Below are 18,396 nucleotides of genomic sequence, written 5' to 3'. Positions count from 1 at the left end.
TGTACAACGGGCTCTTACAAGCAGCCACAGCCTTTGCCAGAGCAGCAGCCACATCCACCGCCACAGCAGCCTACTCCTCCATCTTATCCTCTCCATGTAAAGGAGGATGAAGGGAATAATAATCTAAATGAAGCGTCCAGTCACAAGGGTGGTGTGGGGCTTCCAGTCACTAATAAAGATCAGAGAGATAGAATGCTAAATGCATTTCGAAAACACACACCACCACATTATAAAGGCGGCATTGATCCTATTGCTGCAATTCAGTGGTTATAGGAATTGGATCGTATTTTTACAGTTATGGAGTGTGATGATCAGCAGAAACTATTATATGCTTCATATATGTTGCAGAGTGATGTCGCTGACTGGTGGAAAAATACTCGTCAACCCTTGGAATGTCAGGGTTATGTCATCACATGACCTTTATTTGAAAGACACTTTTTGATGAGATATTTTCCGGAAGAAGCCCGCCTAAGGAAAAATGGAGAATTTGAGGACTTGAAACAGGGTCAAATGTCCATCGACGAATATCTGAATAAATTTAACAAGCTGGAAAAATATTCTCACTTCCAGAGAGCTCCGCTTACTGAGGAAGATCTGATGTTTAAATTTCAAAGAGGACTACATGATAACATTTCTGAAAAGCTTGCAGGACATTCTTCTGACACTTTCATGGAAATTATCAGTAAGTTTAAATATATTCAAGAGTATTATAGAAAAAAGAACAAGGACCAAGCTACTTCTAAGTCTAGTCCTAAAAACACTTCTGGGAATTCTAAAGGGAAATGTTTACAGGTTAAACAATCTGATGGCAAGTTCAAGAAGGCTGGAAATTCAAAGTCTGGGAATTTTAAATCTTCTCCTCAGTGCTCTACATGTGGTAAGATTCATTCTGGGGTTTCCAGGAAAGAACAAAGACTTTGTTATAAATGTGACCAAGTTGGCCATTTCATTAAGGACTGTCCCTTTAACGGGGGACAGGTTTCTACCATTCAGGCTACTCCGGCTCCTATGGTGGTTGAGGAACCATCTCTACCTCTTCCACCTCCATTTTCTCGAGTGTATGCAATGACTCAGCAAGAGGCTGAGAGGTCCGCTATTTTGGTGCGCGGTATGATTTCTATCCACAATGAAATGCTTAGTGTCTTGTTTGATTCTGGTGCCACACATTCTTTTCTTGCTGATTATGTAGCCAAAGCATTTAATCTGTGTGTGAAAAAAATGAGAACTCCTATGCGCATTGTTACGGCGGTGGGAAGTGTTTTTGATGAAAAATATATTTGCAAAAATGTGAAATTCAAGTATGAAGGCAGGGAGTATTCTGCTGACTTTATTCTCTTACATCTTGCCTCTGTGAATTTATTTTTGGGAATGGATTGGTTGTCTAAGTGCTGTGTGAAGATTGATTGCTGCAGTAAGACCATTTATGTCTCCTCTAATGACGAAGAGAGAGAGTCTCCTTATCTGTCTGTTCTTCGGGTTGTAAAGGCCTTGAAGGAAGGAGATTCTGGGTTTATTCTATTTGTAGGTCTGGTTGGTATCAATAAAGAGCCAATATCTGATATCCCTATTGTCTCTGAGTTTGAAGATGTCTTTCTGGATGAAATTCCACACTTTCCGCTAGAGAGAGAAATTGAATTCTCAATTGACTTGTTGTCTGGTGTGGGGCCTATCTCTCTAGCCCCATACTGGATGTCATCGCTGGAATTATCTGAGTTAAAGAAGCAGATTAAAGACTTGTCCAGAAAAATTTTTATTAGACCGAGTGTGTCTCCTTGGGGAGCCCCGGTGACCTTTGTTGAGAAGAAGGATGGGTCTATGAGATTATGTACGGATTACCGGCAGTTGAACAAGGTTACTGTTGAGAATAAGTATCCTTTCCCGCGGATAGATGATTTGTTGGATCAGTTGCGTGGTGCGACTGTATTTTCTAAAATTGATCTCCGATTCGGGTATCATCAGATCCGGATAAAGACGGATGATGTTCCGAAGACAGCTTTCAGGTCCTGATATAGACACTATGAGTACCTAGTTATTCCTTTTGGGCTTACAAATGCACCGGCCGTTTTCATGAGTTATATGAATCAGATCTTTAAAGCCTATCTGGATCAGTTTGTGGTTGTCTTTATTGATGACATACTGATATATTCAAATAGCAAAGAAGAGCATTATGAGCATCAAAAGGTGGTTTTGCAGATTCTGAGAGAGCATCAGTTGTATACTAAGCCGTCAAAATGTGATTTCTGACTTTCTGAAATACAATTTCTGGGCCATGTCATCTCGTCTGAAGGAGCGACAGTGGATCCGAGTATGATTGAAGTAGTGTTAGAATGGGAGCGTCCTAAAAATATTACCGAGATAAAGAATTTTCTTGGTTTGGCGGGATATTACAGGCGTTTTATTGAGGGATTCTCACAGATGGTACTACCCTTGACGCGGTTAACCCGTAAAGGGAACCCATTTGTGTGGACCCAAGAATGTGAAGTGAGTTTTCAGGAGAGAAAAATGAAGTTGACTATTGCTCCCGTGTTGATATTGCCTGATCCTGCAGATAAATTTGAAGTATACTGTGATGCTTCTAAGTTTGGATTAGGATGTGTATTGATGCAGCAATGTCAGGTGGTTGCTTATGCTTCTCGGCAGTTAAAGCCACATAAGGAGAATTATCCGACACATGTTTTTGAGTTGGCAACCGAAGTGTTTGCATTGAAAATCTGGCGACACTTTTTGTACGGTGTCGATTTCATTGTCTACAGTGACCACAAAAGTTTAAAGTATTTATTTGATCAGAAAGAGTTGAATATGAGGAAACGCCGATAGGTGGAATTTCTGAAGGATTATGATTTTGAATTGCAAAATCACCCAGGTAAAGCCAATGTGGTGGCCGATGCTTTAAGCAGAAAGGCGCTTTGTATAGCTAATATGATGATTTCTAAGTATGATTTCATTGAGAAGTTTAGGGATCTCAACATTCCTGTGAATACAGAAGATAGCTCGTATTTGTTGACTATTACGGTAGTCCAGAACTCGTTAGTTGAGCGGCTTAAAGAGGCTCAATTACTTGATGAAGAGGTTCAGTCTATGAAAGAACAGGACTTTGTATCTACTGATACGTTCGGTCTTAAGTTTTATAAAGATCGGATCATTGTTTCCAAGGGTCAGATGGTGGATGAGGTGTTGGCTGAGGCCCATATGGGTAAGTACACTATCCATCCTGGTGCTACCAAGATGTACCAAGACTTGCAACAAAATTTCTGGTGGTCAGGCATGAAGAAAGATATTGCTCAGTTTGTAAACAAGTGTTTGTCATGTCAGAAAGTTAAGATTGAGCATCAGAGGTCTTCTGGATTACTGCAGCCCTTGGATATTCTGGAATGGAAATGGGTCAGTATTTCTATGGATTTCGTAGTGGCATTACCGAGAACTCGGGCTGGTTTTGATTCTATATGGGTGGTGGTAGACAGATTAACAAAGTCCGCACATTTCATTCCAGTCAGACGAGTTTCTCTACAGAGCAGTTGGCTCGATTATATGTGAAGGAGATTGTGAAACTTCATGGTGTTCTTGAAAGTATCATTAGTGATCGGGACCCTAAGTTCACTTCTCGACTCTAGGAAGCATTGCAGCAGGAATTCGGTACGCAGCTGAGATTAAGTACGGCTTAGCATCCTCAGACTGATGGTCAGACAGAGAGGACCATTCAGACTCTGGAGGACATGTTGAGGGCTTGTGCGTTAGAGCAGGGGACTGCTTGGGATAAGTATCTACCTCTAGTGGAATTTTCCTACAATAATATTTATCATGCCAGTTTAGGTATGGCTCCCTATGAGGCTTTGTATGGCCGTAGGTGCAGGGCACCTACTAGCTGGTCAGAAATTGGTGAGAGACAGTTATTTAAGCCTGATATGGTCCAGGAAAATACTGATCAGATTATAATGATTAAGGATCGACTAAAGAAAGCACAGAGCCGCAAAAGGGTTATTATGATGCAAAACATCGACCCCTAGAATTTTCTGCAGAGGATCATGTATTTATCTGTTTGTCTCCGACTACAGGTGTTGGGCGTGCTCTTGGAGGGAGGAAGTTGAGTCCTAGGTTCATTGGCCCCTACCAGATTATCCAGAGAGTGGGACCTGTAGCGTACCAGCTTGCCTTACCTCCACATCTGTCAAATCTGCATAGTGTTTTTCACATTAGTCAGCTTCGCAAATATGTACATGATGCATCCAACATTGTCCAGCAGGACGATATTAAGGTAAAGAAAGATTTGAAATTTGTTGTGGGACCACTGAAGGTTCTGGCTCGCGATGAGAAAGTATTGAGGAACAGGGTTATTCCCATGATCAAGGTACAATGGGAAGGTTTAACTCCAAGACGCTACTTGGGAGCGGGAGAATGATATTCTCCAGCGTTATCCTGAGTTTGACGTCAGGTATGTGTTATGTCTTACGTTTGATTTTGTGGGCAAAATTCTTAAAAGGTGGGGTGAATATAATAACCCTCACTAGTTATTGTGGATTTAATATTGAAGAATAATTAGAAGTAAAAGAAATAAAGTCACCTTTGGTAAAAAAAAAGGAGTTAAAATGACAGTTAAAGGGTAAAAATGCGGGTAAGCAAAGTTACCTAAAAAGTGAAAGTAAAGTTAGAAATATGACTGAAAAAATATTCTAGTCCATTGGGTAAAGTTTGGTAAAGAATAGAGGTCATTAGATAGATAAGCTCTTACCCAGTTAAATTTCACTTAACCTATGTAAGTGAAATTTGACTAAAAGCCTCGTATTCTCCTTCTTCTCCACGCGACGATACAGAGAGTAAAGAGGGAAGGAAAAAAAAGCTTGAGGGAGCTTCAATCCTTGATAACTTGAGCTAGGATTGATGAAATCAATCCATTCCAAAGCCTAAAGTGTGTCAAATTTCATCCTCTACAAAACCCATAGCTTAGTTTTAGTTGGGAGTCATTATATTGAGAGATTTCTGCATCCCTAGATCGCGGGTACTGTTCACAAGAGGAGAAAAATGATATTTTTCTTGGCTTGAAGGCTTGGATTGTCTTTCTCTTAGTGATTTGAAGCTTCTAAGGTAAATGCCCTAACTCCCCTCTTGTGTTTTTGGAGAAGATGTCATGATTTGAGTTTTGAATATTATGATCATATGTTATGGAATATTATTGAGTTCGAATATTGAAATTTGTGATGGATTAGTATTGTTAATGAAGTTAGGATGTGAAATAAACATTAACATGTGCTTAAAATTTGAAAAATTCCCTTGAATCCCTCCCATTAGGTTCAGCCATGGTGTGAAAAATTAGGGTTTAATGTTCAAAAAATAATTGACACTTTGTGAAGTTTATATGTATATGCAAGTTGTGAATTGAGTGAATTAATTGAATGACGCTTAATGGTGTCTTATGTTTTGAGGCATAAATGGATGAATTAATGTGTAAAAAGGGTTTTATTACCTAATGATGATTATGGTTGTATGATAAGGTTAAATTTGATTGACTAAAGCATTGGAATCATGAAATTGACATGATTTCCTTTATGTGCCTCTTAGTCATTTACAAAGGAGGTATGTGCTAGGAGTTACTGTTTTGCAAAGCGAGCATACTTTTATGCGTGGAATAATATTCTAAGGTGTATAAACCTTTGCTTTGGTGAAATAAAAAAGAAAATAAGATAGCTCTTTTGTATGGCCTTAAAATGAGTTTTGGCCATTTTGAAAGGAGGTATACGTTTGGAGTTACTATTTCGCCAAGTGAGAACACTTTTATGCGTAAAATAATTTATATAGGTGGCTAAGCTTGGATAGGAAGGATAAAGACTATTATAACCCTGAAATAAATTAAAATTACAAATACACTATGATTTTCGCCTCAAAACGACATCATTTTAGAAAACATTAGACAAAGTTGTTTAAAGTAACTTTAGAAAAAACAAATCATATATTAAAATGCTTATTTGCCAGTTGTAATTGCAGACTTGCGGGGTTTTAGTTTTACACTGATGTATTAGTTGAAATGTAAACAAAAAAAGATGAGGATGGTTATATTGACAAATTTTTTTATTTACAAATTTACAAACTACACTATGTCTTACCAGTAAGACTTCACTCAAGAGTATCTTACCGGTAAGACATAGTATAATTTGTAAGAGTTTATAAATAAAAAGTTTATAAATATAATATTTCCAAAAAAATTACGAAATTCTTCCAAAGTATAAATGTAACACATTGCATTGTGAACACTTCTCAATAATCAATTAATCATCGAAATATCATATTTTCCTCTCAAATGCCAAATTGCCAACATTCGGTCAAAATATATTTTATGGTCTGCGGACTCCAAAACTCTATAGGTCAGGTATCTAGGCTTCAAAGTTTGAAACTCAATACCGAATATTAATTACTATGAAACTACTAAAATTATTTTCAGTGCCAAGATGATATATGATGGGGGATGATCTTTCCACAACTAAAAAGATCTTTCCAGATGGGGTTAAAATCGGGCTTTTAAAATTTGGATAATACGGGAGAAAGACGAAAACTTAGGGTGAATATTGCAATGATTAACCTTTTGATATATTAATACGCAGAACGAATAATTAAAGAAAATTTTAAAAATAAAATAAAAAATCTTCCATTGCTATGTGAATGGAATTAAAAAATAAAGCACTCAAATTTCGCGTGACAATTATGAATAAAAAAATGAAGCACCCAGGTAGAGCGCCAATACAAATAGAAGCAATTTTATCCAACGAACCACCAAGCATTGACAAAATAATGAAAATGAAACACAAACTAATAAAAATTTGAATTTTAAAACATTAAGTTATATTCTTGAATGGGACGATTAAATAATAGAACATGTTTCACAACTATTACTGTTATGGACCTGACATAGGTTCATTTTCTAGAAGGACCAATAAAGGACAGCACAAAAGGAAGGGAATCTTCTATTAATGACAATTCTATCCAATCAACTAAGCAGTTGGACTTGGGCCCTCAATATTCCTAAGAGGCCTGGCAGTACACTCCTATCAGGTAACCCTTCTATAAATAAGGAGTTAAATCAATAAGGTACACACTCTCTAACCCCCCCCCCCCCTCTCTTAGCTTATCACTGTGCACACACCTCACACCTTGACTATGTCGTTATATTATAGTGCACAGTGATCCGCTTATCTTTAGGGTACCTCTCCTATAGGTACCTGAGAGAGGAAAAACAGATCCTATATTAACATACCAATCTATGATTGGACATATCGATCTATCAAATCGTAACAATTAGGATACAGACGCTATTTGGTATGAAGATTGTTTTAGAAATCTTGAGAAAATGGGGTGGGACAAATTTTTTTCCAATGTTTGATATGAGAAACTGAAAATATTTTCTGAAAAAAAAAATTTTTATCATTTCAGTTTTAACTACAGAATCTCAAACGAAAATACCATCTGATACATGATATTTTTATTTTCCCAGGGAATTAGTAAAATTAACTCAATATTCCCGGAAAAATTTTAAACCTACCAAACATCTTTTTGTAACTTACCCGGGGAAAAAAATTTCACTATATTCTCGGAAATCTTTTTTTCCCGATAAAAAAAATATCTCCTCTATCAAACGCCCCCTTATATTAATGCCAAATTTGTTAGCATGCAATTAAAATAGAGTTGAGAGAAACTGAAATTTCAAAACATTGGTAACTACAACAATTGGTTAGGTAAGCATAAATTTAGTGGGAGGCTTTTCGTGCTACACAACAGTAATTAATTAAATAATCACTCATTTTTCTAGACATTCATAATATAATTAACTTTATTTTAATTTCGCTAATCAAAATATCAACAAATACACCAATTAGAATGACACACAATATTTATATGAAAAACCCCCATTAGAAGAAATCACATGAAAAATTAAAGAAGATTTTCACTAACTCTAAATATAAGGAAATAACAATATGACTCTCTTAAATTAAGAAAATGCATCTCACTCAGAACAACACTCGAAAGAGATACTTGAGTTTTCTCTCTCTTAGTTTTGAAAATTTGGGATGAATTCGGGTGCTGCACAATTTGGTCACTCAATTGGTTTTAATTTCCTTAATTTGAATAGTTTATATTATGTGATTCAAAATTCAAAAAGCCACTAATTTAATAGTGGTCTTCAAATTGTGCATGTGAGGACAAATATAGGCTAGAACCTATTTTTTAATGGGTTTTTCTAAAAGTCTAGGTATGTTCTATTTTACGATTTATAATAAGATAAGTCTGGCCTAATATAGGCTAGGCCGTAGGCTCCTGTAAGTCGGCCTAACCTATTTACACCCCTATCCTATTAGTTGTACCTAACATACCTATGTGTTAGGTGTATGTAGTTATAATTGGAGGGTTTAAACGAATGAAAACAACTATAAACTTAGTTAGGGATTGGTTATACAGATCTCTAATAAAAATATGGGATATGTTATTCTGCATACTCCTATTTTGCCTACCCCTTTCACTACAATGCGAAATAAAATAAATCCTTTTTCTTCTTTCTTTTCTCTTCAATTCCTCCCACATCCTTTCTGCTATATCTATTTTTTTCACAACCTTTATTGCTGATCTCTGTCGCCAGGCGAATGCACGGCAGTGTAGCTTCTTTTTCTTTCTTTTTTTGGAACTTATCAGGTTTTTTCGCAAAACTAATCCAACGATCCTTATAAGGTTTTTTGATTTTTTTTTGGTTAATTACATATATTCCCAATTTTAATTTATCAATTTTTTTCCATGCTTATGAACACAAAGTATATCTTTGAATCCGATTTGTTTACTGCACTTCGAAGAACCTTTTCAGGGAGCACAATTCCAGCAACTCCACCTCCTGTTTCACAAATAACCAACATAACACCATAAATTCAAAAGGTAGAATACCGAATCACTGACAATAATTAATAATAACAAATAAAATATATTTTTTTTTAAAAAGAGGACTTTTAGGACAATACATTGCATATGAGAAAAAATAAACAATAAAAATATATTTATTTGATTCCCACACAATCAAGTTATTATATGATTTCATATCAGTCAGATTACCATCAAATATCAATGAATCTGAAAATTGTAATTATAAACCCTCAAAACAAATAAAAAAAATTAGAACGTATCAATAAAACGAATAAACCATCAAACGATAAAAATAAAAATAAAGGATCGTCAAGGAAAGGAAGAGAGAAAGGAGAGGAAAGAGAAAGGGTGCGGGAGAAATTGAAGAGAAAGAAAGGGTGAAAAAGGATTTATTTATTTCGTAATTATGAACCATTAGATTATATTGTAATTGAACGGTAATGAAAGGAGTAGACAAAGGTAGGTAAAATGAGAGTAGGCAAAATAACTTATCCCTAAAAATATATGATGTATATTATTTCTGAAAAAAAAATTAAAAATGACAAAAATATGTAGATTGTATTTTTTTTTTTTTTTTTGGTAGACTATAGACTGTATTAATATTATAGAGAAATACTACCAAAAAGGAAAAAATAAAGAATTTTCCTTTAGTTTGTTTCTTTAAAAAAAATTAAGTTTTATCGTGGTTCAATAAGTTTAAACTTACATTTTATCTAATAATTTATTTTTGATGAACTATTCTGGTAAAAAAAAAATAATTTACGACAATTTTTACTTCTATTTACATTAAATCACATGAAAATTAAATTTTACTTTAATTTCAATACACCTTACACTTGCGAATGATGTTATTGTCAATTTGTACATCATTTAATGAGTTTCATGTGATATTAATCATCACAATCCAATTCTAAATATTGTATATAACACAAGAATATCAATAATTTTATCCAAAAATATCTTGATATGCAATAAATATTGCTACCTATTAACAATTATTTAAATAGTTATATTTACTTTGCAATTTTTTTGAGAAACAATTGATAATATCATTAAATGCATGCTAATATTTAAAAGATAAGAATTAAAGGTGAAATTGTATAATCAATATTCTGTTGAATTTTAATTAAAGTAACAAATTACATTAATGCAGAAATTAAAGAAACAAACTGTATTAGGATAACAAAAATAATATAATTTTTTTTCAAATAGTATTGATACTATATAATAAAACTTCCTTGAGAATTAAAAAAAGTTAAAATGATAATATATAAAATAAAAAACTTAAAATAATTATATATAAAATTAATTTGTATTATTATTTAAAATAAAATCAAAGAATAATGAAATTAAAAAAGAAAACAATTTTCTTAAAATAAATGTTGGTAAAAAAGATAGTCAAGTAATAATAGTAATATATATATAGAGAGGTAGAATCCTTTGACAAGTTTTAAATTTGACACCTCATCTGATAGCTGTTAGATCGAAAAAGATCAACGACTCTGATATGTAAGCATGTGACACCATTGATCTTTTTTGATCTAATGGCTCTTAGATGAGGTGTCAAATTTGAAACTTGACACTGGTGTCAAAGGATCCTACCTCATATATATATAGGATATTCTTACACCGGTGTAAGAGTTAAAAATCTTACACTCAATCTTTGACCATTGATCCACTTGTATTCAATGGCTCACGTTATTAAAAAATTTGAACCCTTAAATATAAGTGGGATCAACGGACAAGATTTAGAGTGTAACTTACATTGGTGTAAAATGATCCTGACCCATATATATATATATATATATATATATATATATATATATATATATATATATATATATATATATATATATATATATATGAGGTAGGATCCTTTGTCACCGGTGTCAAATTTAAAGTTTGACACCTCATCTGAGAGCCGTTAGATATTTGAACCCTTAGATATAAGTGGGATCAACAGACAAGATTGAGAGTGTAACTTACATAGGTGTAAAATGATCCTGACCCATATATATATATATGAGGTAGGATCATTTGGCACCGGCGTCAAATTTAAAGTTTGACACCTCATCTGAGAGCCATTAGATAAAAAAAGATCAATGGTGTCACATGTATACAAATCAAAGTCGTTGATATTTTTTGATTGTAACGGCTCTTAGATGAGGTGTCAAACTTTAAATTTGACGCTGGTGTCAAAGGATCCTACCTATATATATATATATATATATATATATATATATATATATATATATATATATATATATATATATATATGAGGATTATATTGACTAGGGGTGTTCATATCGATTCAAACCGCGGTGACCGAACCAAAAATTTGATAACCGAATAAACCGATAATAGAAAAACTGAAAACCGAAAAAAAAAATCACAAATTTTGATTGAATTGGATCGATTTTTGGTTTGGTTAATGAAAACCGATTCAATCCAAATCGATCTAATATATTAATTCCCATATACTTACTTGAGCATATCCTTAATCATAGCCCAAAAAATTCTAAATTCAAGACCCATTAACTCATCAACTAAACCCAAGCAAAAATCTAGTCATATTCAATCGGTAAATTTTATCTGTGTAGAGCTTCATATCTTACTGCACCAAAAAAAAATTATATTATAATTTACTGATGCTTGTGTATTATTTTTTTTTAAAAAAACTTTACAACCAATATATACAAAAGATATATTGTTTTCACAATAATTATGAATCAAATTTTAAGTTTTTCGAATAGTCAAAAACCAATCAAATCCAAACCGAAAAAATTGGATTAGATAGGATCGAATTTGAAAAAAAAACCAAACCGAATGGATGATTACATTATCAAACCGAAGGGATTAGATCGAATAATTTTTTCTTCCAAAATCGATCCAATCAGACCGCGAACACCACTAATATTGACAAACTTTTTTTTTACAAACTATACTATGTCTTTCCGGTAAGACTTCGCTCAAGAGTCTCGTACCAGTAAGACATCATATGATTTGCAAGAGTTTATAAATAAAAATTTATAAATATAATATTCCCACATATAAATATATAGATATATATATATATAAATATATATATAAATATATATATATATATATATTTATATATATATATATCTATATATATGAGGCAGGATCTTTTGACACCGGTGTCAAATTTGAAGTTTGACACCTCATCTGAGAGTCCTTAGATCAAGAAAGATCAATGACTCTGATTTGTAAGCATGTGACACCATTGATATTTTTTTATCTAAGGGCTCTCAGATGAGGTGTCAAATTTCAAGTTTGACACCTCATCTGAGAGTCGTTAGATCAAAAAAGATCAACGACTTTGATTTGTAAGCATCTGACACCATTGATCTTTTTTGATCTAACTGCTCTCAAATGAGGTGTCAAACTTAAAATTTGACACCGATATCAAAGGATCCTACCTCATATATATATATATATATATATATATATATATATATATATATATATATATATATATATATATATATATATATATATATATAGGGCTTAACATTTCTCAAGCTGCCTGAGATAACTTTATCTCCGGCTACTAAATTATAACCGTATATATATATATATATATATATATATATATATATATATATATATATAGCTGCCTGAGATAACTTTATCTCCGGCTACTAAATTATAACCGTACAAAGATGGATCAATGATGATTAAGGAAGAGAAAGAAATAAAGGAATCATAACCATTCAAAGGTGAATCAATAAATATAAGAAAATAAATAATCAAAACGACGTAGTTTTGGAGTGGCCGGAGATAAACTTATCTCAAGCAGCTTGAGAAATGTTTTTTCATATATATATATATATATATATATATATATATATATGGACTTATTGTTTCTGAAGCTGTTTGAGATAATTTTATCTCCGACTGATAAATCATAATCGTACAAAGATGGATCAATGGTAATAAAGGAAGAGAGAGAAAAATGGAATCATAACTATTCAACGGTGAATCAATTAATATAAGGATGTAATTTTGGGGTAATCGGAGATAAACTTATCTCAAGCTGCTTGAGATAATTTTATCTCCGGCTGATAAATCATAATCGTACAAAGATGGATCAATGGTAATAAAGGAAGAGAGAGAAAAATGAAATCATAACTATTCAAAGGTGAATCAATTAATATAAGGACGTACTTTTGGAGTGTTCAGAGATAAACTTATCTCAAGCTGTTTGAAAAATATTTTTCCATATATATATATAGACACACACACGCACGCCCGCGAAAGAATTGACTTAAGAAATAAATAAAAAAATATTTAGATAAAAGTTTTAGATAAAATAAAATTTACGTAGTTGAAGTTAATTTCAATATTATATTGAATATTATTAAAAATTTATATTTTTTTTGTATGGAAAAGTTTATATTTTATTTTGTCGAATTGTTCATTTAACCCTGAAGTCGCACTCTTTGAAAATCATAATAAGGCATTCTTTGAGAACATATGGACTATTTGCATTTTTTGGAGATTATAGTAACCCTTTCAAAAAGTATTCTTATAAAGGGACTAAGTTGAATTTTAGAAAAAAAAAAATGATAAAAAATAAGTAGTTATATTTATCTCTAAAATTACAATAAATCATATTATACACTAGGTGCAGTTAATGCGTAGGACTTATGTACATTTTAAAACTTTCCAAATGTATTTTTATAATTTTAAAATCAAAGGTTATATTAACTTTTTTTTAGAACATAAGTTTAAAAGGAAAATATTTGTCTAAATTCAGTTCGCTATTAAAATGAACGAATAAAAGTACATCTGCTACGGATTTACTTTAAAATGTATCGTCATCTCAATGTTCTACTAAATTTTAATTGTAAATTACACCCTTATTTATTCAATTCCAAGACAAGCTCACTTAGAAACATAAAATATCTTAATAATATAAAAAATATTTATTGCTCTATTCTGTAGATAATTAGAATGTAAAATAAATATGTTATCCAAAAAAAAATTGTAAAATAAATATTATTTTGATTCTTCAGCACCTGTCGCACGTGTTATCAAAACCATAAAATTATTACATATTAGTAAAGGGTTTGGAGTTATGTCATTTTAAGAGAGAGATAGACACAGAAAAACGAAAATCACGGGAGAGAAAAAGTGGATGATTTTTTTTAATTTAAAATTCAAATTTTCTGTGTCTGTATCCCTCTTAAAATGACATAACTTTTTGTCATTTAAAATGACAAACACTTTTTCCGATTAGTAAAACCCTTTTACAATTAAACCTTTCTTCTTTCACCCCTAAATAAAGTTAAAGTTAGACAAAGAGGACCGATTACTATTAAACTAACAGAAAATGGCAATTAGGTAGAGTGCCAATATAAGAGCAAGCAATTTAATATAGGAAATCAGCAAGTGGGAACTAGCCACTAAAGAGTGCACGGCGCCAATATAAATACAGCAGTTTTATCAGAAGAAACAACAATCACTAATACAAATTGTTTGGTATGCCTGCAATAGTCATGGACCATTCCATCTTTACTGTTCTCTGTGTTCACTTTTTTTGCCTTGCCTTATTTACGTTTCATTTTGGCATTTGCATAGGCTCCTCTGAGATTCTCTGCATTCCAAGTGAACGTGATGCGCTTCTGAGGTTCAAACATCATCTCCAAGATCCTTCAAATAGACTCTCTTCTTGGAATGCTTCCAATCCCAATTGCTGCCATTGGGAAGGAGTTGTTTGCAGTAACAACCTAACTGCCCACATTCTTCAGCTTCACCTCAACACTTCAGTACCTGATTATTACTTGTATCCTGATTTTCATGATGCTTATGAGAGGTCGAGGTTTAGTGGTGAGGTAAATCCTTCTTTGGTTGATTTGAAGCATTTGAATTACTTGGACTTGAGTGGCAATTATTTTGAAGGTATGCAAATTCCTAGTTTCCTTGGTGCAATGGCCAATTTAACTTACCTTGACCTCTCAGATGCTGGATTCAGTGGACAGATTCCTCTATGCAAATCTATTAAAGTCATTTAATTGGTTACAGACTCTGCAAGCTCTTCCTTCTTTGATGGAGTTACGCTTGCCAGCATGTACGCTCAATTATTATAAACAGCCATCAACAGTAAATTTCTCATCTCTCATCACTCTTGATCTTTCAGATACAAATTCTTTTGTCCCAAAGTGGATATTTGAACTGAGGAAAATTGTTTCTCTTAATCTAAGAGGAAATAACATTCAAGTTTCAATTCCTGATGGTATTCAAAACCTCACATTACTTGAAAATCTCGACTTGTCTGAAAATTCATTCTCTATACCTGATTGGTTATACAGTCTTCATCATCTCAAGTTCTTGGACCTAGGATGGAACAACTTGCATGGGACTATTTCTGATGACCTGGGAAATTTGACTTCCCTTGTTGGACTCGATTTGTCAGGTAATCAACTTGAAGGAAGAATTCCAACTTCTTTGGGACAACATTTGACTTCTCTTGTTGGACTTGATTTTTCACTAAATCAACTTGAAGGAAGAATTCCAACTTCTTTTGGATATCTGACTTCTCTTGTTGAACTTGATTTTTCACAAAATCAACTTGATGGAAAAATTCCATCTTCTTTGGGAAATTTGACTTCTCTTGTTGGACTTTATTTTTCAGTAAATCAACTTGAAGGAAAAATTCCATCTTCTTTGGGAAATTTGACTTCTCTTGTTAGACTTGATTTGTCACATAATCAACTTGAAGGAAAAATTCCATCTTCTTTGGGAAATCTTTGCAACTTAAGGGAGATAGATTTCTCATTTCTCAAACTCAACCAACGGGTTAATGAAATTTTAGATATTCTCGCTCCATGTGTTTCACAAGGACTCGCCCAACTAGAAGCTTTTGGTTCTCAACTTTCAGGCAATTTGACAGATCAAATTGGAGTATTTCAAAATATTTTCACAATGGACTTTTCCAACAACTCAATTCGTGGTGCACTTCCTACATCATTTGCAAAACTTTCATCATTAAGAAATCTTGATCTGTCAAAAAATCAATTTCATGGAAACCCATTTGAAGTTCTTAAATCCTTATCTAAATTGTCATATCTTAATATTGATGACAATCTTTTTCAAGGAGTTGTGAAGGAAGATGACCTTGCAAATCTTTCGAGTTTAACAGAATTTTGTGCATCAGGGAACAATTTGACTTTAAAAGTTGGTCCCAATTGGCATCCTACTTTTCAAGTTATTGAATTGAGAACGAGGTCGTGGCAGTTAGGTTCCAACTTTCCTTCATGGATTCAGTCACAAAAGGATCTTCGCATTTTGGATATGTCCAACACAGGGATTTCAGATTCTATCCCCACATGGTTTTGGGAAACAGTTTCTCATGCTTCTGTTTATGTAAACCTATCTCATAATCATATCCACAGTGAGCTTGCTAATACATTAAAGTATCCGATATCTACTGAAATCATTGATCTAAGCTCAAATCACTTGCACGGGAAATTACCCCATCTATCTCATGGTGTTATTTGGTTAGATCTTTCAAGCAATTCATTCTCTGGATCCCTGACTGATTTATTATGTCAAAAACAAGATGAGCCAATGCTTTTAGAATTTTTCAATCTTGGAGCAAATAATTTATCAGGGGAAATACCTAATTGTTGGATAATATGGCCAGATCTCATGGACGTGAATTTACAAAGAAATCGTTTTGTTGGGTACTTGCCCCCATCCATGGGTTCCTTAGCTAAGCTAGACTCTTTGAACATCCATAACAACTCACTATCTGGAATATTTCCTCCCATTTTGAAGAACACTACAAAGTTGATTTCCTTGGACCTTGGGGAAAATAAACTTACAGGAATTATTCCAGCATGGGTTGGAAAAAGGCTCATAAATTTGAAAATTCTTCGCCTTCGGTCAAATAGATTTTTGGGTCATATTCCAAATCAAATATGTGATATGATTTTTCTTCAGGATTTGGACCTTGCCCAAAATAATTTGTCTGGAAATATACCAAAATGTTTCAACCACTTAAATGCCATGTTGCTAAAGAACAGGAGTATGAATTCATTCATCCATACCGATGTAGACAGCAGGAGTATGGATGGATTCATTCTTAGCAATAGAGAAAGCAGCTCGATGGGAATAAGCAGTGTGGTTACTACACTCATATGGGCAAAAGGAAGAGGTATAGAGTACAGGAATCTTCTTGGCATGGTGACAAATGTTGATCTTTCTAATAATAATTTATCTGGAGGGATACCCAGAGAAATTACAAGTCTAGATGGATTAATTTATTTGAACTTGTCCAAGAATCAGTTGACTGGCCAAATTCCACAAAGCATTGGCAATATGAGATCATTAGAATCCATTGATTTCTCAAGGAATCGACTTTCAGGAGAAATCCCTTCGACCATGTCAAACTTAAGCTTTCTTAGCAAGCTTGACTTGTCTTATAATCACTTGAGGGGGGAAATTCCAATAGGCACTCAATTGCAAAGCTTTGAAGCATCTAACTTTGTTGACAACAATCTGTGTGGTCCGCCACTGCCCATCAACTGTAGTTCCAATCGGCAAATTCCTGATGATGATCACAAAGGCAAAAAGAATGATGGTCATAATGTGAATGGGTTTTTTGTGAGTATGACATTTGGATTTTATAATGACCCTAAATGGTAAATCTTAATTAGAGATTTAATTTAAGGATTTAAATGCCATAATTAGATTTAGTCTGTGATTCCGAGTATTTTGACTGTAATCATGACTATGTTATGAACAGTGCGTTCTGCCGGAGAATTTACAGTTTTGTGAATTAACCGGTAGAGCTTAAAAAGAGCAAAATAATTTTAGAGACATAATTTGATAATTCTGACGACAAATATGAGTTCAGAACGAAAAATTGTATAGTCTGGCACTTTCCGTGAAAATCTCGTGAATAGTGTTTCTACCGGGTATTTTGTACTGCTGTTTAAGCAACCGGTAGAGTCCAGAAATAAATAATTGATGAAATAAGAATAAGAAAGTCCAATATATGCCAAGCAAGTCAATATAGGCCCAAGAAAATGATAAGTTTATAAGTTGAGTTCAGAAGTGAGCGAAGTACAGTTAGTGATTCACAGTGCATTTCGTTAAAACGGTGCAAAAACCATACTGTGAATTATGAATATTGTTTAGTAACAAATTAAAATTAATGTAAAGGATTTTAGAAAAATAAAAATATCTCCGTAGATATAAGTTAGTTCCGGGTCCGTTAAGTTAAAATACGCGATAAAAAAACATTCGATTGAGAAAGCCACATGTGCTTATAACTTAAGTTTCCTTCCAAAAGTTACTATTCACATCAGCTCACCTTCCCTCTCTCTCCTCAAGGCCGAGTCTCTCCTCCATGGAAGGCTAGGTTTTCAAGTTTTCTTTCTCCTTTGATTTCTCCCTCCACACTCAACCAAATCCTTAAGTCCATACACGAAATCCATAGGAAATCAACCAAGGAATCCATTCCACCGCTTTGTTTGG

General features: G+C 33.3%; 1 protein-coding gene across 1 annotated transcript; it reads left to right on the top strand.

Annotated features, from left to right (window-relative positions):
- Nucleotides 1-510: 510 nt before the first annotated feature.
- On the top strand, nt 511-17,562 carry LOC133318235 (receptor-like protein EIX2). Its single transcript, XM_061520225.1, has 10 exons — nt 511-1,088; nt 1,413-1,657; nt 2,864-3,193; nt 3,811-3,974; nt 4,199-4,358; nt 14,494-14,747; nt 14,938-15,328; nt 15,548-15,615; nt 15,847-16,942; nt 17,042-17,562. The coding sequence occupies exons 1-10, from the start codon at nt 511-513 to the stop codon at nt 17,560-17,562; spliced, it is 3,807 nt and encodes a 1,268-aa protein (XP_061376209.1).
- Nucleotides 17,563-18,396: the final 834 nt, after the last annotated feature.

The sequence above is a fragment of the Gastrolobium bilobum genome, unplaced genomic scaffold, assembly GCF_033153095.1.
Source record: "Gastrolobium bilobum isolate Gb01-03AN ecotype WA unplaced genomic scaffold, APGP_CSIRO_Gbil_v1 utg232898, whole genome shotgun sequence".
In the NCBI taxonomy this organism is placed as follows: domain Eukaryota; kingdom Viridiplantae; phylum Streptophyta; class Magnoliopsida; order Fabales; family Fabaceae; genus Gastrolobium; species Gastrolobium bilobum.
The sequence above is the reverse complement of the archived record's forward strand: the minus strand, read 5'-3'. Positions and strand labels throughout refer to the sequence as shown.

Bases quoted from the DNA above. Each gene is read 5' to 3' on its own strand.
- LOC133318235 (XM_061520225.1), top strand. From the start codon at position 511: ATGTCCATCGACGAATATCTGAATAAATTTAACAAGCTGGAAAAATAT. The intron at 1,658-2,863 runs GTGTGGGGCCTA...AAAATCACCCAG, and splicing joins CTCAATTGACTTGTTGTCTG to GTAAAGCCAATGTGGTGGCC. The intron at 4,359-14,493 runs GTTTAACTCCAA...GCATTTGCATAG, and splicing joins GATCAAGGTACAATGGGAAG to GCTCCTCTGAGATTCTCTGC.